General features: G+C 41.1%; 1 protein-coding gene across 3 annotated transcripts in view; it reads left to right on the plus strand.

Moving 5' to 3' along the window:
- CTDSPL (CTD small phosphatase like) overlaps positions 1–25945 on the plus strand; it is a 113260-nt gene that overhangs the window by 49359 nt on the left and 37956 nt on the right. For all 3 annotated transcript variants that reach the window (XM_019529986.1, XM_019530003.1, XM_019529994.1), the window contains one exon: positions 20063–20217. In XM_019529986.1, coding sequence (XP_019385531.1) covers positions 20063–20217 — 155 coding nt within the window. The remainder of the gene's footprint in view (positions 1–20062; positions 20218–25945) is intronic.

The raw sequence follows: 25945 nt of genomic DNA on the forward strand, positions 1-25945 counted from the left end.
AAATTCTTTACTGTCTGAGCCCCCAATGTCTGGAACAGCCTGCCATCGGAGGCAGTTCAAGCACGTACACTGAACACCTTCAAGAGCAAATTGGATGCTTATCTTGCTGGGATCCTATGACCCCAGCTGACTTCCTGCCCTTCGGGCAGGGGGCTGGACCTGATGATCTTCTGAGGTCCCTTCCAGCCTTAATGTCTATGAAATCTATGAAACAACAACTTGTGTGACTGAGCCTCCTCGTATTTTAAGGGCTTTACAATGCAGAAGACATGGTCTGGTCACTCTGCTTACTTAGATTGTATGGAATGACTTTATGGACTTCTGAAGACTGAAAGGTCTGGGAGAATGGTTTTTCTAAGGCAGGTTCACTTTCTGTTGCAGATTGCTCTTCCATAAAATAACACTGCTTTGTATACTCATGGATTAGAAATTTGGTCTCAGTTTCATTAGCTACAGTTTCAGATAACCGATGAAATATACATATTTTTTAAAAACTTGTTTGATTGTGGCACGCTGCTGATAGCCATGACTTCCGTCCGGGCTTGGTTGATAAGTGCATGTGATGTTAGATTTTATGCAGTTAAGTTTATGACAGCATTCAACAGAGTAATGCTTTCTATTTCACTACTTGGAGCAAATGTTATTTTTTCCTTTTCTTAATCTCGGCACAGATAAAATATTATAATAATGTTTTGCATTTTTCTGAATTAAGAGATCATCTGTGGAGTGCATGCACAATTTTATTTAAACTTGATCATTTTAGCTTTATATTAATATGTTGTATCTTATGCACTACTTCTATAAATCTTTTTTTTCCTGGCAGAATCAACTAAAATAGGATTTCAGCCCTATCACACTGATCCCGTTGATTATTTAACAGGAACAGCAAGCTGTGTAATACTCTGCGTAGTCATGAGCAAAGTAGAGGTTTTTTATTAAATGGCTGACCTTCGAGTTTCTTGTCAGCTAATAGACATTTGAATGTGCTGTCAAATCTTCTGCATTGCTATGTGGCCAAAGCTTGATGATGTTTCAAATGGGTCAAAAGTTTTGTTTTTTTGTTTGTTTTGTTTTTTGGTTTTTTAGTTTTTTTTGTATCGGGTATTTTGGAGAAACACAGTTAAGCATGATGACATCTATTTTAGCCTGCAACAGCGTTGTCACTCTGAAAGACAGCTGCACACTTTAAAAAGTGTGTTTGTACCTCAAATGGCTTTTTTAAAGTCAATTTTTCTCCACCTCAACTTTTTTTTAAATGCTTTAAATCAGAGGCATCATATGGCCGGCGGGCAGGATCCAGCCTGTGGAGCCCTGAACCGACCCACACAGAGCACAACACGCACCAGCCCAGCCCCACAGAGAGGACTTGGGGTGTGTGCCGCACCCAACCTGTGCCCCAGCCACTCCAGGACTGCGCAGCTGGAGCAGGTGCCACGCATGCATGGTGCTTGTCCTGGCAGCTTTATGACTGTACCATGTGCAGCATCTTCTCCAGCCAGTCCAGCATCCGTGCTGCTTACAGTGCCTGTGAATGCCACATGCTGCTTGGGTCTTGGACCAGCTGGAGCAGATGTAGTGTGCAGCACAGTTCCCAGAGCGGGCATTGCGTTTGCAGTCCAGCTGGGGCAGGTACTGCATAGTGCTCCCAGACCAGCTGCAGTGTATCCAGTATACTGGGGCACGGGGCCTGTGAGCCCAGTCCAGCCTGCGAACTGGCCCCTGCCACTCAGCTGGGTGAGTTTAACAACTCTTTTTTTCCCTCTTCAGTTGTAGTCTGAATTCATGAAATATGCTCCTTACAGTTCAGAAAGAATCCAAAAATGTATAGTTATCTTGCTGTTTTCTTTGTCAAATCTATATTACCTTTTTCACGTCAAATGCACACAGTAGTGTGGTTACCCTTTCAATTCAATTCTGAGGAGTGGGTTTGTTTTTTTTTGTTTTTTGTTTGTTTGTTTTTTTATCTTCCAAATACTCATTGTTGTAGCTCATTCAGTGTTGAAAATTCCCCCTTGTGACAAGTCCAGGGACATCAACAGAGGCTGGATAATGTTTACTCCCACGTGCTCGGAGCACTAGAAAATCAACATTTTGGAATTTTCATCTTTGGACTAGTTGAAAAGTATTTGACAAGTATGCAGGGTATAAGGAGAGAAGTTTATAAATACCAATTTCCACATTTGAGTGGTTAGAAATGTCATCACTGACTGTAGACATTATAAGTAATGGCAAGTCCTGAAGCATGACTTTTGATTGAAAGCGATATAAAATGTTTTACTCTGTGGAGTTCGTAAAATTCATTGTATGAGGGCATGTCAGCTCTGCTCAATAGGGTCATTTTTAGTATTTTGCCTGTAATCCGTACTTTGGCGCTGCATGTACAGTTAACCAAAGAGGAAAGAAAAGTCTCTAAATTAAAATACTAATAACGCTTTTGAAATACGAGAGGCTTTCCTTTTCTTAGCGAACATAGGCAACATTTAGATGTTTTAAACATATTACACTTGTCATTCGGAAATGATAATACACGTTCCGTTGCCCTTTTTAAATAGCACCCTGGGGAAAGGGAGTGTAAAAGCACAAGAAGCCTCATGCTTCAGCTCAATAATTACTTGTTTATATCAACAGATCACTAAAACATGCCCTGTTTTGTTTTACTGCTGTTGGCTTACCTCTCTACTTTGAGTACAGCCACAACAGGGGCCCTGTGGATCTTCCCGCTGACAACCTTCCTCAGTTCCCCGCCCCACTGCCGTGCTACATTTTTCACCAAACTGAATTTTACGAGTAGCAGTGATGGTGGCTGTAAAATTATTGCAGGAGACTTTAACATGACCTTAAAATGTAGCAAATGCTGAACAAATTTAACTATGTTGGATTAAAAATTTTTTTTTTTTTTTAAAGAGTTAGATTGTAATTTGAGGGGGGGAGGGTTCTGTTTTCTTTACGTAAGGTTTGTCTTTTTCCTTAAGAAAAATAATTTGAAATTGACATCCGGGGTTAAGCAATGAGTCTCAATCAGCGTGAAGCAGCCTCGTTCTGTAGGTGCCACAGGGTATACCATGCAGTGTTAGGTGTGAAAATGTGAGTCAAAAGATAAAAACCCAGATATTTCAAGTAGGTATCCATAGTGAGAAAAACATTCTGTCCTTGTGGTGGTTTTTTCTGACTTCTTTGCAACTGAAGAATTGCTTTATAAGTCAAGAAATGAGTGAAAAATACACGCTTACATTTTCGAAGGCTGGGAGGCAGGGAGAATGTTGGAGCTAAAAAGGTTGAGAGCCACTGGTCTAAAGTTACTATAAACTTTAAATTAATCAAGCAATACATTTGCTTCCCAAATTCTAAAAAAAAACCAAGCCAGTGAAGTGGCTTAACTGCTAGTTAAGCATCGGGAACCAGAGTTTGTTGACATGCTAAAATAACTTCGACTGCAGTAGAATTTTCAGTCACATAGATGTAGGCTTGGCAGGATTCAATATTTATCGGTAAGTGTTGATTTCAGCTCATACTCAGACTGACAAAAAAAAATAATTCCAGCGCTAATCAAATTTAACAGAACAAGGACATAAAAAAAATTTAAAAAAAGATGGCTGATGGAGTGTGTAATAACAGGGGGAGCAGTCCTGCAAACCTGTGCTGAGTGTAGTTTGGACTGACACTCCCAAGGGACTGGGAACAAAGGAAGAGGAAGTGACCAAGCGGACAAGAGAGCTGTAGGCGAGTGGAGCCCAGATTCATGGCAGCTGGTGGCAGCCCTACGGTAGTTACCTTTGTTGCAGCAGGCGGTTAAATTGCACAATCCTCAAAATTTTAAATTGATAAAAATTGAAATAAATGTGTTAAAAATAAACATCAGTATTATCTGTTGAAATCATATATTAGAAAAATCAAATTCTGCCATGCCTGTGTTTATGATTGTTGTTTCAGTTTATTCACCTAGCTCAGTTCAGTGATTTAGTGCATCCCAAGTTAAGAAATCAGTTGGGAGCTGAAAGGAAGGAAAACATATTTTCCTTTTCCAATTTGTGAATAAAGACCAAGTGTCGGAGGATGTGATAGTCTAGATACAGGTTTCCCTCGCATTACGCAGGTTCTGTATGTGCAAATTTGCTCTTATGCAATGACCCTTTTTATACCAAAAATTTGTTATATGCAAAGTAAATTCGCTCTTGTGTGATCAGTGTGGTGGAAGCCCGCAGTCAGCTCCTTTGCGCGGTGCATTGTAGGAGTGATGTACGCCAAAATACAGTCTTATGTGTGCATTTATGCTCCCCGCTCATTGTCTGCGACACATGTTTCTGTAGTTTCCACGCCCATTACGATAGTGCCCTGTGCTTGTGCACGCTATTTGCAGTTGGCGAGTACCAAAATTGTCTTGTAAAAGTGGGTCTGGGGGTCAGTACAGTCGAGGTCTTGGAACGTATCCCTATTTGTTGCTTTGTAAAGTGGGTCCCTTTATGGAAATTTGAGTTATGCGCCGTTTTCCAGGAATACATACGTACAGCATAAAGTGTAGGAAACCTGTACTACATTTTGATGTATATGGTGACTAGAAGTTATCAATACAGTTCCCTAAAAGCATTATTATTTCCTTTGTTGTTAAATCTGTTAATTATGTCAAAGCATATTTTGCATGAATTACTTCTAATTATGTATCCACACTTGAAGTTAATACTATCTAATATAAAAATGTGATGCTGTTCTTGTGTGTTTGAATTGCATTCTAATTTTTATTCAAATACAGTTTGACAAAAATCAGAAATAAACTACCAGTCTTGTTAAATTTGTCATTTGTATTTCTCCAACATAATAAAAATTTAAAAGTTAAGACTAAATAAGCATGTGATTGAAGCTCTTGGCTTAATTGGTGAAATAAACTTGTATAGAAACTCTGCGTCCTTCTAGTTAGCAAAAAAACCATACCAAAGTTAGCATGAAGGCTGTATTTGATTGAAAATGATAAAACTGGGGGCAGGAGGTGGGACCAAATTAAAATGGATACATCTGACTGTGGTGCTTGATTTCTAAACAGGATTGACAACTCCTGAAATGCTTTTGAAAATGCCATAATTTACAGCATCCAACTTCAGTCAAGGTCGTGTGAGGATTTCTTGGCAACTTTGGAATCTGCCTGAGCCGTAACATACTGCAGTTCTGGCTGCAGGACTTGTTAAAAGTGATCCTCTGCAGTTCCAGTTATCACCAGTGGAGTTGCTTTGCTATCTGTGCCTCCAGGTAGATCTCCACCCTTATAGCTTGTACTGTGTATATGGATTGTGGGTCTTAGATCATGGTGCAAGCAATGAAACAAGGCAACTGCTTACTCATCTTTTCTCTGTTCGGCACTAAGGGATGAGAGAAACACAGCAGAAAAACTAAGTGAGGATGGAAAAGAAACCCAGGCAAAATCATGTTGGGGTTCTGCTTAGTCTTACAATTTTGTGGGAGGAGTTTTTCAGGATTTTTTAAACTTATAAAGGTAGCAGTACCATATAAATACGTCAAATTTGCATTGTAACAGGTAAATCCTGCCTTCTGTTTCGGGCCTAAAATGCTACCTTTGAATGTCTGTTGTGGAAAAATAAAGTGACAATAACAGGGTTTTGCAGTCCACATACTAGCTTTGAGGAAGGCCTGGGGAAAACCTGAAGTCTGCATGTATAACTAGCATGAAGCCAGCAGAGAGCAACCACCTGGACAGCTGAATGTTCTTGAGTAATCTTTGGGAGCATGGTACAGTATATGGAAACTCAAGAATCAAGTTGCTTTCATGCTGGTGCATAGAAAAGTCATGGTCGCCAACAAAATGCAGGCACTGAGGGAGCACTTAATGAGGGCTGAAGTAGAACAGAGGAGATGCAGTCCTTGCCGAAGCCAAGAGAAATCTCATTCCTTTCTGATTTTGGAGAGAGGATTCAGATTTATTGATAATTTACTAGCTAAAAGCTGGCACAGAAGATTGAGTCTTCAGGCAGCTGTCTTGATGGAGGGCTGTTGTTCTCAAAAGGGTAGTGTTCCCAGCCTTGCTTGCCCACCAGTTGTCTTTGCCTTGTAGGTATTAGCTAACTTTTCCCTGTTTTGAGTTTTCATACTGAAGCATGCCTCTTGCCTTGTTTTGGCCTGTGTCTCATTCTGAAAGCTGCCAGTGAAGTTGATCTGTGTTCTGTCATTTCAAAATGTCTTGATTTACTCTACTCCTGTTTCTTTAGTTCTTGTACCACCTCCTGTTACATTTCCTAGCACACATGTAGCCTTTCAGCAGGGGAAAAATCCCTCTTTTAAATTGCGCTAGGTTTTTATTGCAGTCTTTCCATAACTGCAGCCCTGCATTCAGGCACCTGAAGAAGCTGACTTTAAGTGATGTTTGAAAAGTGCATAAAATAAATTTTGTCATTTGAAATAACTCCTTACACACTGTAGATCAGGAATTTTCAGCCTTTTTGGGTCAGTGTACCCCGGGGGGCTGGCCAAGAAGGCAGGAATCCCTTGGCAGTCAGGGAGAGGGCGGCGCAGCAGCAGTAGTGCCGGTGGCACAGTGGTGGTGCCTGCTGCCGAGTACCCCCGAGACCATCCCAAGTACCCCCAGCGGTACGTGTACCCCAGGTTGAAAACACCTGCTATAGGCAAGACGGAGGGAATTGTTCTCTAGCTTTTTTTTCCCCAGCAGTAGATTCATGTATTTTAAAGCTAGTTACAGAATTGTACGTTTTAAAATGTGTTTGTTTTTTGCTGTATGAAATGTGCACAATTACATGTCTAGAGTTAACATATATAATTTAAAGCCCTATTTATAATGCAAGGAGCAAACCCCAAGCCAGCCACCATCCCTACTGAAGCAAAACCCAAGGAAGGAATGGGTTCTGCCATACCCCTACAGAGAGAAACGATTTTGTGTCAAAGGCCCTTCCCTGGGAAAGCCCTGTAATTAAACATACAAAGATTTAAAACACCCATTTAATCTCAACTACCCTATCAGTTCACCAGGAAAGCGCCAGTCTTTCAAACGGGACAAAACCATTTAGGGCTTCAAATACCTTGTATTATTCCAGAAGAAAATAACCCAATGTCATCATCAAAGAAATAATGTGATATGGTTTTCCTTGTTGATATCGGCCTCATTCTGCATCTGCTGTAGCTTCTGAGTGGTTTTCATGTGATACTCCTGTGTTTATTATACTGCAATAAAATAACCCAGAAGTAGTAAAGGCAAGAGTTTCAGTGGCAGCATCTGGAGAGAAGGTTGTTGACGTAAATTCAGGTTATCTTGTGGAGCAGAAGTGTTTCTCCTAATCTTGTGTAAACTCTACCCAATTTTGGTGTTAGTCTCCTGACATGGAGAGATTTGAGGAGAAAAAAAGCAGATCGCTCTACTCCCTGCATTTACATTGTCAAAAATGTAGATCTCTTCTTGAATTGAGACTTGCAGTGAAATTGCCGTTAAGACTTCTGGAGAAATGGCTGCTGGCTCTTATTTGTGCAGTTCTTTGTTCCTGCAGCCTGAAAAAAATATTTACTTAACTGGGAATTATAGCAGCAAGGTAGAGGGAGAGAAAGGGGCATAATCAATCAAAGGTATGTTACTTGAAAAAATTTTGAGCTTATGTTTCCCTGTAAAACAATCCAAAGCAATTATTTCTTGAGATATTGTGTGTACCTAACATGCAACTCTAATACCTGTGCATCACCCCTGTTCCAGTTATCCCAAAAACAACTGAACAGTGTGTTGAAGTTGGGCCTCTTATGTTAGAAATGCTTTTTAAGTAGATCAACATCAACCCTGTTGCCACAGGTTATGTATGATCCATTAAGCCGGTGATCTTTAACCTGAGTGCCATGGCATCCCGGGGTGTCTTGAGATCCTTGCCAGGGCGCCTGTGGGATGCTGCACAGTGTTTGCACCCTTAGGTGTGCAATAATTATTCACTTGATAAGCCCAGAGATTTCAAATAGAAATCTCTAGTGTTAAAACTTTCGGGCCTGTTGTGGTCTTTCAGAGTCCTTTGCAACAGAAGAATTGCTCTATTGTTTTTCTGTAGTCAAAAGGAACGAGTGAAAGCTAAGAGGTGCCCTTTTCGAAGGGGTGCCGTGAGTCTGAAAAGGTTCTGAGCCAAATGCACTGACTTTCAACTATTTTGTTTCCCTGAAAATTGTCCAGAATGGTTTGTCCCAGAGTTCCAGCTGGGACAGGCTGAGGAAATGCAAAGCCAAGGTAGGAAAACTGACCCTTTCTTGATGAGGCAGATTTTCTGAGTCAAGCAAGAACTTTGGGATGGCATTTAGTCTCAAGAAAACTGATCATGCACCATGGGACGGAAGAACCAGCATCTGACATCACTCTCTGGAGGGTAACTTGTGGTGTCATCAACAGTTTTTGCTACCTGGGTTTTACAATCAGTAGAATTCTTGACCTTCAGACTGAACGAACAGAATCTGAAATGCAGCTAAGAATTTCAGGATATTTCAGAATTATGCATGGAAGAACAGCAAACTATTAGCTAAGGTGAAGATGTGAATCTACGAGACTTGTGTGCTATCGTCCCTACTTCATGGTTCTGAAACGTAGACTACATAGGCTAGGAATAGCAGGAAACGGAACAGCTTCCATATAAGATGCCTGCATAAAATCCTGAAAATAAAGTGGGAAGACAGAATACCAGACATAGAGGTACTGGAGTGCACAGAAATGACGCACTTAGAAATCACTATCAACAAGAGGAGGTCATGATGGATAGACCATATTAGGAGATTGGGAGGAGACTGTATCCCCAAGAATATCTTGTATAGCGAGATACAGGACAGCTCTAGAAAGTGGGGTTGCCCTCTATGGCAATTCCATGATGTGTGCAAAAAAGATGTGAAGTCGTTCAACATCGGAAGGCTGGGAGGAGTGCACAGAAACCCATCTGGTCTGGAGGGAACACTTGGCACTGGGTGCAGCTTGACATGAAGTGGCTCTGAAGTTTGAAGCAAAGCGAGAGAGAAGAAAGCAGTGTGCTGTAAACTTTGATTCTAACTCAGATAACACATGGATCTGTGAAACTTGTAGCAAACTGTGTTGCTCTCGAATTGGGCTAGTCAGCCGCAAAATGGATTCATCAGGCATCTGACTAGACCTCTTATGTGGACCATGATCCATAGTATCGACAGTTGCCAGCTACTCTAAGAGCTAAAAGACCAAAGAAGAGCAGGAAAACTAATAACATAGTGCAGTAGTTCTCAGTCTGTGGTCCGTGGACCCCTGGGGGTCCGCAGACTGTCTAAAGAGTCCAGAAAAATGACTGTGATCAGTCAGCAGTATGTGAATACCCACACTCGATTCAAAGGGGTCTGTACTTTCATTCAAAATGTTTTAAGGGTCCTCATATGAAAAAATGCTGAAAACCACTGGCATGGCACAAATATTTTTCCTTGGTATCCCATATCAGAGGAGCATACTTCACCAGTGTGTGTGTATATAGAAAGGCTACCATCTTAATTTAAATAAATTAAACTTAATTCCTTTTCCCAAGCATATCAGTTTCATTTTTCATTGGAGATGAGAAGGGGCTTTATTCAGTTGAATGAAGTGGCTTTGAATGCTGGTGTGGAATGTTGCAAGTTGAGAATAAAGTGTTAAGAAAACATGTAGTGTACAGTGAATAAACCTGCTGTGTATTCACGTACCTACGAGATGGGAAGAACGCACTGTAACTTTCAGAGCCAAGTCTGAGTTTGTGGGTGTGGCAGTCCTTCTCACTTACTAAACGGAACAAATTTGATTTTTTTTTTTTTCCCAATGAGACCTGATAAATAATTCCAGAGCTCCACGATGTCCTCTTTACAGACCTATTTAAGCTAAAACTGCACTTCCAGTTTGCAGAATTCATCAAACGAGCAAAATACTCTAGTCTCTTGATTTAATGTAACGAATATAATGTTTTAAGTATGCTGCTCAATGTTTCTGGAGTGTAGAACAAAGAGATTTTTACAGTATTTATACACCTTTAGCATTGCTAAGTAAAATGCCGTGGCCTTACCTCGTAAAGAAAATGGACATATTGGTGTTTGCGTGTAGTTGTATATAAAATATGACTAAGGGAGTGCTACCTGTTTAGGCTTATCTTTCACCCCTGTGGTTAGCCAGTATTGTGCTCACTGCTCCTGCATATCAGAAACAAAGCATGAATTACATTTCAAAAGCAGTGTTAGAGGATGAGTTGGCCTGGTAGTGCAGCCTCTCCAACGCTGCCATTCTGTTTCACAGTATCTCTCTCCTGTACGTGTGCCACTTCGGAGTGGAGCCATACATTGGCTATCACTTCCTGTCTCCCACAGCTTCTCACTGAAGTTGGATCTAGAGCAGAGCAAGTCAGATTCGTGGTTTTGTCCTGTAAGCAGGTTTGTTTTGCATTTTTGTTGACATTCAGAAACTTCCCCTGAGTTACTGGAATAGAATTCGAAAGTGTCAGTCCTGATTAACAAACTGAGATGCTGGTATTTTGACCCCGTGTACTACACATTCCCATTTGTTTTTCTCTTTCATTTTTTCCTCTCCAGTAGTTAACAAATTACTTAATGTTTCAGAAGTTAAGAAACCAACATAAAAGTAATTATAGAGAGCAAGCAATTTGAACAAACAGTTCCTGTATCCAATTCTGTTCCCATCTGTACGCTTCAGGAAAACATTAAAAATCCAGTACTTGAAATGGTGCTTTTTCTTGAGTACTGTATGAAATCTGAGTAAGAGTTAACATTCACAAAACTCATTTTCGTTTTCATTACTATTTTTGTGCACCAAAGTTTTTTCTTTAAAAACCTGGATTTGACTCTTAATTAGTAGCTGCGACACTTTCTATTAATATTTGGCAAATCATTATAGAAAACAAGTTAGTGTACAGTAGAAACCTGAAAAGACTGCCACACAAAAACTTAATTTATTTAAAAAAAACAAAAAACCATGGTATTACTGACCTGGCATCCCAAAATGGTGAGGCTACTTTTAATGTTGCAAATACATTGAATTCTTTTTACCAACAGAAAAGGATGTTTAGATTCATAGGCCACATCTGCTGTTCGACTTTGTGCAGTCTGTGTTTTTTTTACTAGAAGAAAGGTTTGTTTGTTGGCCACTCTCTCCGGGCGGGAAAGGAATGTAATGCATGCACAGACTGCACAGTATTTCCTGTGAAACTCCCATTCCAAACCTCTGTACTGGGAAGGCGTCCAAGCGGGGCAGCTCGATCCTTGTTCTAAAATGAAGGAATGATGCATCGATTGAAATACTTAGATTGTATAGGAAATACAAAATCTTTTCCCCTTTATCGGGATAAATAATGAGGTGTCACAGATATCATTTGCTTCTTTCCTAATGATCTTATTAATTCTCCAGAGAATGATACAAAGACGATACAAAATTGATGCTAGGTAACCTTTATTGAATGCTGTAACTAAAGCAGTGGTTCCAGGAGATCCTTTCAAAGTTGCCGTGGGGTGCTGTGCCATTGTAGCACCAAGTGTGCATGCATGATTCACAGGATAACCCCACACATTTCAAATGGATATCCAAGGTGTCAAAAACCATTCTGACCTCTTGTTGTCTTTCCCAGTTCCTTGCACAAAAAAAGGGGGAAAAATTGCTCTGATTTTTTTTTGTTTGTTTTTTGTTTTGTTTTGGGTTTTTTTGTTTTGTTTTTGTTTTTGTTTTTTTTCTCCCCTGCAGTCAAAAACCAAGTGAAAGCTAAGAGCTGATATTTTCAAGGAGTGCCTTGAGTCTAAAAAAGTTGCTCACCACTGATTTAGAGGACGCTAACATAACAGTTGTGCATCATTGTAATGTATATTCATTTGATCAAATGCATCTGAAAAGCGGTCCTTATTTATACTGTTTACAGACAGCTCTGTCCTCTCTGGCATTTCTGGGTTTTTGAACATAAAGGATCAATAAATTTCCATCTACAAAACTGGTGCTTGCCACAAACGGGGACCTCATTTTGTTTCTAGAATGATCTTGCCTTATTCGTTTAGTCAATGGCTATGTGTTTTATGTCCCATATCCTGCACATGTTTCGCCTACATTTCATCTTAGACTTAAATTGGTGTATTGCATTTTAGGTAGCAAAATGTAAAAGACCAGCTGTAGTTCCCATAGTATCTGCCAAGACACTGCTAATCTCTAATGGGAGAACGTCAGCTTTGTGCATGGTACGATGAAACTGAGATGAAGAATCTTCATGCGGTTTGAAATTGAAATGATGAAGGAATTTGGACCCACTGTATCATTCTCTGACAGAATATGCAATTGTGTGTACATGTAACAGCTCTGTTACCGCCCTTCATTCTCAGCTGTTTGTCTTCAGTATTTAAATAAAAGGGCTATGGGTTTAGGTCTCTCTTTTTTTTTTTTTTTCTGACAGCTTTTTCACAGGCTCTTTTGGAGTGTTGTATTAGAAGCAACTTCATCTTACAGAAAAAAGAAGGGGAGAATTCCAGTATTTTGATGCAAAGACAATAAGTTAGTAAAAGCAGTAGAAGAATGTTATATATTTGTATTCCATTCGTACATAGCTGTAGCTGCCGTTCATGGAAGTCATGACACCATTTCATGACTACTTGTTTCAGAGGTAACTCAGAAGCTCACTCTCCATAGAGGAGGCACCAAGTTTTGGGTGACATGGTAAACACAAAATCCAACTACATGTTTAGTACAGAAAATGTCTTTGTTCTGTGTGCCATCTTTGGGAATGGATTGATTTGTACCGAGTAGGTGAACGTGTCTTGAACTTCACTGTATAAGAAAACTTGAGGAATGCTGTAGAAGAGCTGCTGTTTGTTTTGGGGGGGGGTTCGTATTAGTGGCCATCGGCAGGACTAGACTCGTGAATGGTCAGGTACCTTAATATTGTCAGTGAAATTTAATGTTAGCTAGGTTCTAAATGAAGGTAGATTATTCCAAAGAGAATCAGGCTGCTGCCAAAAACTGATCTAGTTTTTTCTGAAACACTAAAAAAAAGTAGTACAGACGCCTTCTCTCAGGGCTCTCAGAAGTATGGAGTTGGTTTCCACACAAGCACCCTTGGCAGACGAGCATATCCCTACAGCAGCGGTTTTCAGTCTTTTGAGATCCATCCCCACTTCTAGTTTCCAGTCTTCCATAATAAAAAAAAGAAAAAAAAAAATTTTTTTTTTGTATTACTTTATTGCAAAGAACTCAAAAAAACCAACAGATCCCACTTTTTCCTCTTTTTTTTTTTCTTTTTCTTTTTAACGCTGGGAATTTTTATTTGAAATCATTGTCATTATGTATTTGTGAATCATGTTTACTCACGTACAACCATTGCGTGGTCTTCCGTGCACCTCTGAAATAATCTCGGGACACCCCAGGATGCTACCACATCGAGGTTGAGAATCACTGCGCTATTGTAAGACCAGCTAATGCTGCATGCTGTGACACATACTGTACATTCAAAAACACCAGAAGCCAAAAGAGGCAGTTCTGCTACTAACCTTCCTGCAAAGAAGGAAAACGCTGGTGATGACTCCTATGAGGTTTGTAAATGTCTGGTCACTTGAGGTTTTAAGGCAGTTCTCCTGAGATGGATGCTATTGCAGCAGTAGAAAAGGAAGGGAGCATTGGCCGTTCTGGTGCTGAGCTCCAGCGTATCTGGTTCTAGGGATTTGGCGTCCTCTGTGTCATTGTTTTCAAAACTCCATTGGGGTTTTTAGGTGCAACAGGTATCTGAAAAGAAAAAAGGCAGAAATAAAATATGTAAAGCAGATAAGTTTTCTCTCGTATTTAGTATAGTCCTAAATGTGTGCTTCTTGGTGTATCGCAAGGCTTAACAATAGATCACTTCATTAGAAAGGAGTCTGTTCTTTACAGTCTGTTGTCCAATAAACAGTGAAATACCACCACTATGTGGCTTCGTTAGCTTTCCAGGCATCTCTTGTCTTTTAGTACAGCCGTGTTCATTGTTTCTTCCAAAGCGATTTGAATTTCTAAGAGGTCAGCCTGCTTGTTAAAGGTGAGAATACCGTACAACCTTGCCTCTCCCTTTTCAATGAAGGCCCTTGAAAATCCATGGGGAAGGATGGGGTAAACCAGACATTGATAGGAAAGGATGTTTACAAGGGTTCTGAGACCTTTCCACATTTTAATGTATATGGTTTAAAGTTAAGCAATCCTTTGCCTAAGAAACCCCCTTTAAGAGTCAGGGAGCCTTTCTCCTGCTCTCTGTCCTGGAGACGACTGCACTGATATAAATAACCAGGCACGGTTCAGGATCTGTAATTTGGTAGGAACTAATTCTGCTCAGGTTCAGTGGGTACTCGGCCATTTCCTTGTTAACCAGGTGCACAGATCCCTCCGGTGCTGTGCCAGAATGCCCCCAGATGAGGACTGCAGACTTCTCCGATTTCGTACCGTCTGCGACTTCGCCTCCCAGGTCTTCCATTCTGGCACCTTTCTGTGGTAACTACTACTTAACAGTAGTAGTAGTGGGTGTTTGTTTCCTCCTAGAAAAGAAAAGGGATAACGGTCTCCCAGAGATTAACAACTGAATACATTGCTCTTTGAAATTAAAGATCCCATTCAGACATACAAGACTGAATGAATTGCAGCATTCTAGCCTTAATAATTTACAAGGCAACATGTAGGCCTCTATAATAGTGAACTGGAAGGTAGTCCATTTCATGGAATAACTGAGTAGAAAATTCTTGTTCCTCCAATCCAAGTCAGCTGAAGTTTCAGCTACTTAATCAAATGTCAAGTTCCTGAGTAAATTGATAATAGGTTCCCTACTCTTAATAAAAAACAAAAAAAACCATGAAGGACAGCTAACAGTGGTTTTTCCAGTCCATGCTTTTTTCTACCTATTTTCACCCTTCCATTATATTAGGATATTTCAAAGTAAATATATGCATTTCTCAAGTGTGAGTCTGGGTAAGCAGAAAACCATTTTCTGCTTTTGAAAGCACCTGTTTAGTACATTTGCAGTCTTGCATTGTCAGAGTTTTATTAAAAATATTCAGGTACATCAGCTATCTTGTTCATCTATTAAGGAAGATCCAGAAGCAATTACATCACTTCTAGTATAATGCAGAGAAAGGGGCTGATAACATACTAGGAGGCAGGAGACATGTGCTACAGCCCTTCCTAGTCCAATTCCCCTTCTTCCCCTCCCCCTCCCCCTCCCCCACCAACGCACACACATTTACATGCATTCGTTTCTCCCAGAAACGAGAGGCACGCTGGGCAGTTCCCCTACCCGACATGCCTCCTTCAGGAGATGCCATACAGGGTCAGAATAGGAAGGGTTGCAGCAGACCCCAGCTCTCCTGCCTGCTTTAGGGTTATCAGAGAACGCTAAGAAGGCAGAAAAGCAAGTGTGCTGCAGCCCTGGCTGTGCAGCTGGTTCATGGGGCACTTACACCTGGTAGTGGTAACAACCAGTTGAAAAGCACTGAAGTAAGATGATACAACAGCACTAACACTGGTTTTCAACTGAGGGTGCTGCCAAATTCAAAGGTGCGGAGGGGTATCATTACTCTAAAAAAGGCTGAGAATGATCGGTAGAGTGTGGAGGTTGTTTTTGTAATGGTTATCTTCTCCCCCTTCATTTTGTTGAATCAGATATGTCTGCTGTGTGTTTTCTGTTAGTTGAAGTGTATGGTTCAGTTTATCATTTGTGTTTAAATCAAGCATTCTGTATTCCCTTTGGCCTCCAGCCCTCTTTCTGCCATGCCCCAAAACCCATGGTAGTAGATGGTAAGTCTGTCTTTAGGCAAGATCAATCACTGACACTAGCCACATCTGTAGGTTTTATTTTATTCACAGTAGGTACTTCCATTGCCCTTCATACCATTTGCATTCAGTCTTTGTATTTTAATACTAGTTGAAAAGTATAAAGAACATAGCAGGTGGTTTTTAACAAGCTAATGTGCCATTAAGAGTCATAGTTAACTCAGTGTATGTGTATGTAGAACACAGACTGCATGAGCTTTTTTCAATTCTTCTCCTAGTTATCTTTTCCACGGTGTAGATTTGCTGCATGAAATGTTAGCTCTTTTCATTTTGGGCAACATTTGTTTTCTTTTCCTGATATATATGATGTTTAGGTATGAACAAAAATGAAATTAATCTAGGGAGAGCGTTGGAAGCTTTGGCTTGGCAGCCTCCCTCCACCTTCACTTGCCTAAAATTGTATATATTTGAATATTGTCATTTAACAGAAAATGGCATATGTATGTCAAGGAAGTCCATACAGAACTTTAAAAATATTCTTGCATGACTCTTATGATTTGTTTTTTATGCTTTAGTAATGGGTCACCAGCTTAGTGTCTGAGGTGGGGTCATAGGAAGTAGCATCTGGAAATCCACAGTGGTGATGGTGGTTTCCCAGAGAGAAAGAGGCCTCCTCCAGCTGCCACATGTTGAGCAGTTCTCTTAATCATGCTGCTTAGAGTATTGCATAGTTCTGATATTTTCTTTGAAAATCCATCTGATCCACTTCCTTTTAAGTAATTATATTCTAGGACCTGGGCAGTATGCCTCGCTGTTCCTTCAGAATTCCCAAACCAACATTCAAATAGAAACAAATGTTCAGACATGGGGAAAATGTCTTCACTGAGGCCATCCCAAAGTCTTATATCTGTTCCACAAATGTCATGTGGGCTCTTTACACAAAAACAAATTTAAGCAGGCAGCTAGCCTGCTGTGTAATTTTGAATCTGATCAGGTGTTACCCAGACAGCAAAACCATTGCATTTGAAGCATAAGATTGCCTGCCATGCAAGCTGCCATACAGCTTTTTAAAATCAAATACCTAAAATATGTAGGCATTTTATACATGTGTGTCAGCTCTGCAATAGAGTGTCTGTGACGGAGCAGCTTCAGGGCTACGTCACTTTAAGAGCTGGAGCAGCCAGCCACCAGGTGACTGACGAGGGTAGCCATTTTGGAGAGCTCTGGTATAAAAGCAGAGCAGTCTGTGGCAAGGAGGCAACATTGGGCTGAGCTGCTCCTGGAACACCTCTGAGGGATAAGGGTGAGGCTGTGGGGAAGAAGGAGGCCTCATTTGTCCTGTACATGACCTGAAACTGTACCTTGCCAAGTTAGGGAGGCCTGGTGGTCCTGCCTGTGGTGGAGCACAGCCTCTTAAATGCTAGGTTCAAGGATCATCCTGGTGTAAGGCAGGTCAGGAGAGTTAAACCTCTGCTCCCCACCTTCAGGTGGACTTTGGAGGCCGTTCAGTGCCAGGAACACAGAGTAAATTCTCCTGAGCCCTGTGGGGTGGTAGACCCTGGAGGTGGGCCAGGCACAGCAGGAAAATGCTACCTGAGCCTACAGAGGTGTTCTACCTCAAGCCCTGAGTGAGAGCATGAAGTGGCGGGTGAGGCACAGTATGAGGAGTGCCCTCTGAGCCTACAGGGGTGGCTGACCCCTGAGCCCAAATGGTAGGGAGACGTAGCATGACCCTGGGAGAGGGTGGCGTAGTGAGAGGTGGTTGAGTTGTGGGAGTGCAGTTGAAAACATCTGCGAGGACGCTGGGTGGGCAGTGAGACTCCAGAGCTTGGGTCCCAGTGCTGCCTAGGTGGAGGAAACGTCTGTGAGGTAGGGGACACATGTAGATATTGTTGGAGCATGTACATCAGGCCCTTGACATCAGGGTGGACCGAAGGGCAGCTTCCTGCCTAATAACGTCAAAACAGTAAGACACCAAGGTGTGGCAGGAGAAAGACTTAAGTGGTTGGTCCAAGGACAAAGGAGTGGGCTAGTCTCTGTAAGTTGGCTCCTTTGGTCACATACCTGTTCAATTTTTTTAGGTGTAAACAGAAAATAAATAGTTTTCAACTGCTGAAAATTCAACCAAAACCCTTATGATTGGATAAGACATAACACTTCTATGAATGACGTATAAATGAATACATTTTTATATGATTAATGTATATAAATAACGGATAAAATTAATAGAATACTTGTTTGAGTAACTGTTTGGTCAGATTATGACAAAAATATAAATCAACCTCTAAATGTGCATGTAAGAGTAATTGATTTTCAAAAGACAGGTCCTTCTGCTCTTGACAGAAATTTAGAATATTATCAGCTCGTGTGATTTTTTTAAATATTTGGTGGGCTTGTTAAATACAAGATTGCTAGTCAGATGCTTATACAAGATCTTGGCTTTTATTTAAAGAAGCAGCTCGTTTTAAGATGAAAATTGGCAAAACCAAATAGAGCATATCCGGAAACTTTACACACCAGAAGGAATGAATACCATACACGCACACACACACACGCGCGCGCGCACACACACACACACACACACACACACACCCTCTACCTCTTGGTGCGTGATCGACTGGCTGTGGAGTAAGTACAGAGTAGTTCCTTGCCCAAACTTTGGTTACAAAAAGTATGGTATGAAATTATAAACTAGGTGTGGTTGAGGTAATTTCATCTTCCATGCCTGAATCCTTTCCCCCAGGTAATGGTTAAGGCAAGGTAGTTGCAACCCCAGGTTGAAAGATCATGTAATTTAGGAACTCCAGGAGTACATTGCAAAAGCTATGGTCTCTTCACTGCAGCATCCAAAATATGTGTCTAGCACATGTTTTGGTGCTACCACACTTCTCATCTGCTTTAACTTACAGTAGTTGTGATAGAGCCATATTTGCTTGGTTTTTTTAACTTCCAAGAGACAGGTAGGTACACGAGGCATTTAGATTTAGGTTATTGTATCGTGTAGTATTAGAAGTCACTTGTTACCAGCAGTTGTTCAGTAGAGTAGACTAAAGCAATAAGGGTTGTACCATGCAAAGTGTTATGCTATTATTAGAGGGATTATAATGCTATTATCTGAGAGATAATATTAACTATGGTAACTATGGTTAATGTCTAAGGGGTTCATGTGTGGCCTCCCCCTCTCCTGCAGGCTCCTAGCTAGCCACTGCCCCCTTTATTCCCCCCAGTTGCTTCTGCAGCTGGAGCCTCTAATCTTCACCCACCACCAGCTTTGCTTCTTCCTGCTCTTGCCCCAGGGAGTGGCGGAGGATAGTGCAGCCCACAGTGCCATGGAGCCTGCAGCATAGTGCAGTGGTGCAGGAGGGGTTGCCTTGTGCCATGCAGTTGGGTGGAGTGCGGATCTCCCTATTGTGGCCCCCACTGGTACAGCCCACACAGCATGCAGCCCCCAGCCACTTAGAAGTTGGATGGTTTGTATCTAATGTAATAGTAAAATATATCTAAATTCTCTTTTTAGTAGACCTAGGCCTGCACAGATTCAACTAAATGTTAAATTTTTATTGCGTCTGATTAGCCTGGTGGTCATGACTGGGAAACTTGTCCCACTCGTTCGAAAGGTAATAGGAGGACTTAAAGCTTTGAACCTACAGCTCTGGTAATTAAGGCCTGCCTGCAGGTCTTATATGTACCTAATGAACATGTATCTTTTTCCTACGATCTAATCAGTTGGTGGGTATGGTATTGTCCTTCAAAAATGTTCTGCCACAAAAATCAAGCTGCAGCTTCCTTTACTCTGGTTTTGCAAACAACTTGCACAGGAAGAGTGACAGTATTCCTTTCCTATAGGACTTTGTGCGCTAGAAGATTTCAGTGCTTTTTGTGTCCATCAGTGTGCCTGTCAAGCACATGGAAGAATCCAAAAAAATTTCAAAAGTAGTCCTCGGCTTGGAATGAGTCTAAACATCCTAGTATGTTTGGCTGTAAATTGACTTTCTGAGTGTCTTGTTTCAGTTAATGGCTACAGGAGTCATTGTTTGGCAGCAAACTGTTGCCTATAGGTTACAGTATTTTATTATAAATACTTATGGAAAATGCATCAAAATAACAATTCGGTATATTATGAGATAACGGCTCAGAAAAACTTTGATTATGTGGCGATCCAAAGCATATACAAATATCTATGAAAGCCTAACTGAAAATATGTTGTAGTGGCAGGAAAAATTATTTGTTTAAAATTATTTTTAAAAGTAATATTGTGCTGCTTAAAAATAAAATAAATTCTCTATATTTAGAAATTTTTAAAATCTGTATAACACGATTTTTTTTTCCCCCTTTCTGTAGTGTCCCAATGTAATATCAGTTTGAAGAAACAGAGGAGTCGAAGTATCTTTAGCACCTTATTCTGCTGCTTTCGTGACTACAATGTCGAACCACCATCAAGCAACAGCACCGGTACTCTTCCACCGTTGGTGGAGGAGAATGGAGGACTTCAGAAGGTAAACAAGTTGGCAATAACAAAGTTCATGCTTTTGAATGCTAGCTTTATACTGGTTTCCTGTGTGAAAAATGTAATTGTAACTCAAGTAAGTTGAATGCCTGTGAGTAATATCTGCAAAGCTGCTAGTTCAAAATTGTTGTCTTTTAAAAGATAGGCCTTTATTCCGTGAGTCTAGGTACTTGTGGTTCTGCAGAAAATAATTTAGCTGTAGCATATGAACAATATGTATAATTTAAATAAAATGAATAGAGAAACCCAAAGCACTAAACTTATGTTTCTTTTAGAAACAGACCCCCTTTTTTTGTGGGTTTTTTCTGCCTAAACCACAATCTTCATCCCCAAGGTATTCTTTCCCCAGCTAAAGAAAAGATAGATATTGCTTCTTGAGAGCTAGTTGGAACTGCTTTCAGCTTCCAGTTGAAAAGGCATTGAATGAGAGGAGTAACTCCCAGCATGATGGGAGGTTACTGCCCTTTTCAGATGCCCTGCACCTGCCCGTAGTGTGTCTGTCATTTAAACCAGTCCACAGGTATCAGTTAGAATGGTATATTTTGCGATGCATCTGACTGGGGTACAAACCTGTTTTTAGATTTTAAATTAGATAATTGAACAGTAGGTAACTGTAAACTGAATGAACCTTTAAACTTTTATAACTAAATGTAAACCAATAGCTGAGTTTACAGAGGGTTATTTTCAGCAAGTTCATATGTTTGAATTCAGACACACAACTGTGAAATATACATATAATTTTTGTACATAATTTAAACTGATGGCATAGAGTAAACTAGCCTTTCCTGGCTGGAGATTTACCACTGGGAACAGTGAACCTAGAATTCCCATCTCTTCCCAAACTCTTCTATATTTTCAGAGCTCTCCATCAGAGATTTATACCCTTGTTGTCTAGAAAAACTTCCCATTTGTGCTTGTAAGTTTGGAGGTCTCACAAAAATAAATGTGGACCTTTGGTGTGTCCAGAAGTAATACAAGAGAAGTCTGTTCCTTTCTCCTTCTTACACAATTCCAGTTCACAGTGATTCATTTTTTTTTAATGTTACACTGGGTCACATCTTTTCATAGCTGGAACAACAGGTTTCATACTTCCTAGGACCAAATCTGTCCCATGTTGGCATCAGCAGAAGCAAATCATATCAATCCTACAAAGTGCAGGAGGAGCAGCAAGAAGCTTTCTGGAGAAGTGAGGAAAAGAATGGCAAATTAAGAGAGCAGATGGAGGAGAGTTGAATTGGAATTGTGCATGTTAGCTTGAGACTGCTTTGCATCTAATTTACTACTCTAACAGCTCTGGATCAGATTCAAAGTTGGCTATTTTCTACCCCAAGAGGAGAAAGAATTGCATGTTTCTGTTTTGTTTGGCTCTGTCTAAATGCAATTTTTTTACTGAAGGACTAGAATGAGCAGTTCTAGTGTTTTGGTCCAGGAGTAATGGCATACAAAAAAAGCAAAAGGTACAGGCAACCCTTTCCAAAATAATAGATGATGGGAAGTATGTACAGAAACGAGACTAGTGACAAAAGAGGTGAAAGAAGAAAAAGGAATGAATTCCAGAGAGGAAGAGAGACCAGGAAATGTTAAATGTTTAGTGTTAAGCGGAAGACCAGAGCTGTACTAAAACCCTGTAGGTTTCTTAACTTGATAACCAGAAACTTAGAAAATTAAATTACTTTTAGCTTTCTGCATTTCTCACTTTTCTTGATACATGGTATCCTATTCAGTTTTGCTGGGATAGAGTGAATGTTCTAGCTGAATTGTTCAGAATTGGAAACACTTCAGAATTCATGTAGTAATACAGGTAAATTATCTAAATATCTGTACATTGTGGCTTGATGGAACTACTACCTGTGGTGCATAAGTACAAGATATCATTCCAATGCTAAACTACAATAGTACTAAACTGCAAAGGTTGATGGCAGTTGGATTAATTCAAGATCAATTTTCATAACTAAATTCAAAAGCCAGAAACTGTCACAAACTTCACACTTGAAAATTTTTAAAAGCAGACCCACTTCCTTTAATTTAGTAGAAATTGAATAATAAATCGAATTAATTAATATTAATATCAGCAGACCTGTGGGATTCTGGGGCAAGAAAAATGCTCATAATCTTAATCAAAGACTTGACAGAGACGTCTTGCATTCAAAAGCTTGTCTAACTTTATCCCAACTACGTAGTTGGTCCAATAAAAGATGCTACCCAAATGAATCCTTGCCTATCACATAATCTGAAACCAGTTTAAATTTAATCCATAAAATTGTTTGAAAGAGGTGAAAGTTTTGAAGGTCGCTGAAATATTAAAAACAGTTTATGCACATACATTGTAAATGTATCTGATTATATGCTGCCTTTTTTTATTTTAGATTTGAAAAAAAAAAAATCCAACCCATGCTTAAAATAAATGAACTTCTGTCAGGATTACTGCAGTTTTCCAGAGGATGCTGCGAATTTGCAGTTGTCAAATTTGGTTTAGTTAGGGTGCTCATGGAGGCCAAATTCAGAAGCACTGCATAAAGGTGGTAAAAACTGAACATTAAAGTGGGAGTAATGATATATACGTTGGTGAAATAAAACTGCCGGGGGATGAAAAATGAGATCTGCTGTAGAAGGGACAAAAAAGAAACAGGTGCTGTAACTCGCACATTACTTTCACATTACTTGTGGCTCCTACAGCACTCCTATTTTGCAGCCCCTTGGTAAATTGCAGGTAAATTGCACCCATTTAGAATCCCTTAAACTCTGAGCTAATGTGCATATACTTGCTTGCTTCTCTGCATCTGCTGTCACCCATATCCTGAGGTGGTAACTTCTTAGCACTTTACAGATTATCTCTGAATTTGGCCCAGATTCCCAAGGCTCACTTCACCAGCCACGAGCATATGTAACTTGATTGTTTACTTGCTAAATAGAAAAAGCCTCTTAGCATTAACGGTGTTAATTAGCTGCTGTCAGGAGCTGTAGTATAAAATGGCTTTGCCTATAATTGTGTCTTCTCTTTCATTGCGTGCAGCGTTGCAATATTGCTAGTGATGAAAACAAAAGAAACAGAGAGAAGCAGAAGTAGGAAAGAGTATTCTCTTTTATAGAAGTTCAGTGTAAGCAGAGGGTAGGCAAAATACAGCCTCCAGCGTGTCGCTTAGCCCTGCCTGGGCCAGGTGTAGGGATGCTGCTATCCCTTGATGAGCAGTGGGGTTGAGGCGGTGCAGCAGCCCGACTGGCTTCCCAGAAGCCCCCACATCAGCGACTTCCAGCTGCTGCTGCCAGACCTGGCCCTACTGCCCAAGCACCCTAGCTCATCTCCCCTGCACGCATCGCCAGGAGCACCAGATGCAGCAGGCAGGGCAGGTCTGCATGGAAATCGGATGGAACCCCCATGAGCAGGGTGGATGGGATGGGGCTACAGGCAAGCGGGGAGCAACGTCCAGGAGTAGACCAGGTGGGTGAGCCTGGTGCCTGGATCCCAGGGCAGTGACAGTGCACGGCCATGCTTGGAGCAGATTGTAGCTCTGCCCTGGGCCCTGGCCCCACACTCACCCTGGCCCTGGCTTCCAGACACTGCTCCCTGCCTGCCTGCAGCCCCATCCCATCTGCCTGGCCAAGTGCACGGTCTGCCTGTAGGAGCCCAGCCAGTCTATGCTGAAACCATGCCCACTCCAGTAATCTGCCCCTTAGGAAGTCTTAGTGAGGCATTGAGAGCGGCAGGGGAGGGAGGTGTGCTGACCCAGCCCACAACAATTCACCAAACCCCACAAAGTGGCTCTCCAGCCCAAATAATTGCCTGCCCGGATATAACCAGTTCTCAAACTATTTAAGAATGTTCCTGAAATTGATGTGACAGTTCTAGTTTTAATTGGTACAGGAAATATTTTTTTATTTTAATAACTTTTAATTTGTAATCCCTGTCAATATTGGTGTCCTGAAGCTCTCACGTTAAACAATTCCATAACTATTTTCATTTAATCTAGAAACACATTTTTCAGATAAAATGCAAAATTACTTCTGCATTGCAAAAAAAAATTGCAGTATGGCTGTGATTTTGCTAGCTAAGTGTCAGTTAACATGTTCACAGGCTTGGACGAAACATCAGGCTGAAGAGGGTGATCTTGAATAACCCTGACTTTTATAACATGGATTTCTGTTCCATTAAAAAAAAACTTTAAAGTATTCCCAGTTTTGCAGAGTGTGAAATGCTTCTTTTAAAAGTGATACTCAAAGCAGTTGCTTTCTTTGTGACTCACATGCTGAATATTGATCAGTCCGTTCTGTGAAGAAAAAATAATTGCAGTGACACCCTTTCCAATAACCGTATTTACTGAAATTATAACATAGACTTGTTCCTTTCTTAAGTAGCTACAGTGTCGCTTAAGGCAACACAAACCTTTGAATTGGTCAGTGTGAGTACAGACATTAGGGGAGGTCAGATCACATTGAAAATGGCCAGCCGAGCTAACTGAGTTTCCCCAAGTGCAAACCTCACACTTGGATCCCTAGTTAGGTTAATCTAAGTGTGAACTGTATAGAAGTTTCCAGAAGGTTAGATCTGTTTAAGAAAAAAAAAAAAGGGTCAACTGGATCTAATTTAACTCTACATTGGAGTTAGTCTAACTTAATGGGTTCTTGCAAAACCGATCTAAATGAACTTCTGTACACATTCCCAGCACAGCCTCCTGCCTTCCCCAGCACTGAACTCTTTTTAACCACCCAGCTCCATCCTGCCAGCCCCCCCAGTCCTGCAAGCCACTTTTGGTGCTGGTTTTACTGGCAATCATTGGTGCTGAGAGCCAATAGAAGTAAGTTGGAGTGGGAGGGATGATGGAGGACACGGGGCAGGGGGAAGGATTTTTCTTCTGATGGGATTGGGGGGCTAAAAATACCCCTTGGTCCCCAGTGAGACCAGAGCACTGAATGGAATAAGATGCATATCCCCGACTGCAGACTTCATCTGTCCTTCCCTGCTTTGCTTTTCCATTGGCATAGGTGGAGGGCACTATGTACAGGTTGCTGCCAAAAGCAGAGTGACAGTGGGAGAGGGTTCCCTGCCTTGCACCCCCACCTCCCCAAGGATCCTTACTGAAAACACAAACCTAAATGGGTTTTGTTGAATTGCTTGGTTTAGAGAAAACTGGTGCTTTTTGGGAGCCCATCCACAAGCTCTACGGTGCTAGCTTCCTTGAGGGACCTACACAGGGAGACAAAGATGCCCAGTGTTCTTGAGGACGGGCAGTATTTCTGGAGCAGTGCTTGAATCCCCTTTGCTCCCTTCTCTGAGCAAGGAAACAAACTCCCACAAAAAATAAAAGAACGGTTTCTTTTGCCCTTTGCACAAAGATCAGCAGGGCAGATAATCCCTAGTACCTCAGTCCCCTTGCCTTCAATCACAGTGCAGCATGGAAGAAGTGAGAAGTGAAGCTGTGCTCATGTTGCTGCCAACACCGTGGCGTGGTAGGGAGAGAGGTTCATGCCCTCCTTTTGCTTTGCTGAGAAGTGAAGCTGTGCTTTGGATGTCAGTACCTCTCCTGGACAAATGATTGTCTTCCATCTCATCTCATGCACCTGGGGAAGCTCTCTGAGAGGGATGGGGGTTATCTGCCACACCTAAAAACTTGGAAAGTATCTGGGTGTCACTTGGGCTGCTGCTGAAAGTCTCCATACCAGAATGTCCATTGCACTGCCAGCAGCTTCTAGAGCAGAGGCTGTGCTTCAACAGCACCTCT

The sequence above is a fragment of the Crocodylus porosus genome, unplaced genomic scaffold, assembly GCF_001723895.1.
Source record: "Crocodylus porosus isolate Cpor-Errol unplaced genomic scaffold, CroPor_comp1, whole genome shotgun sequence".
Taxonomy (NCBI): domain Eukaryota; kingdom Metazoa; phylum Chordata; order Crocodylia; family Crocodylidae; genus Crocodylus; species Crocodylus porosus.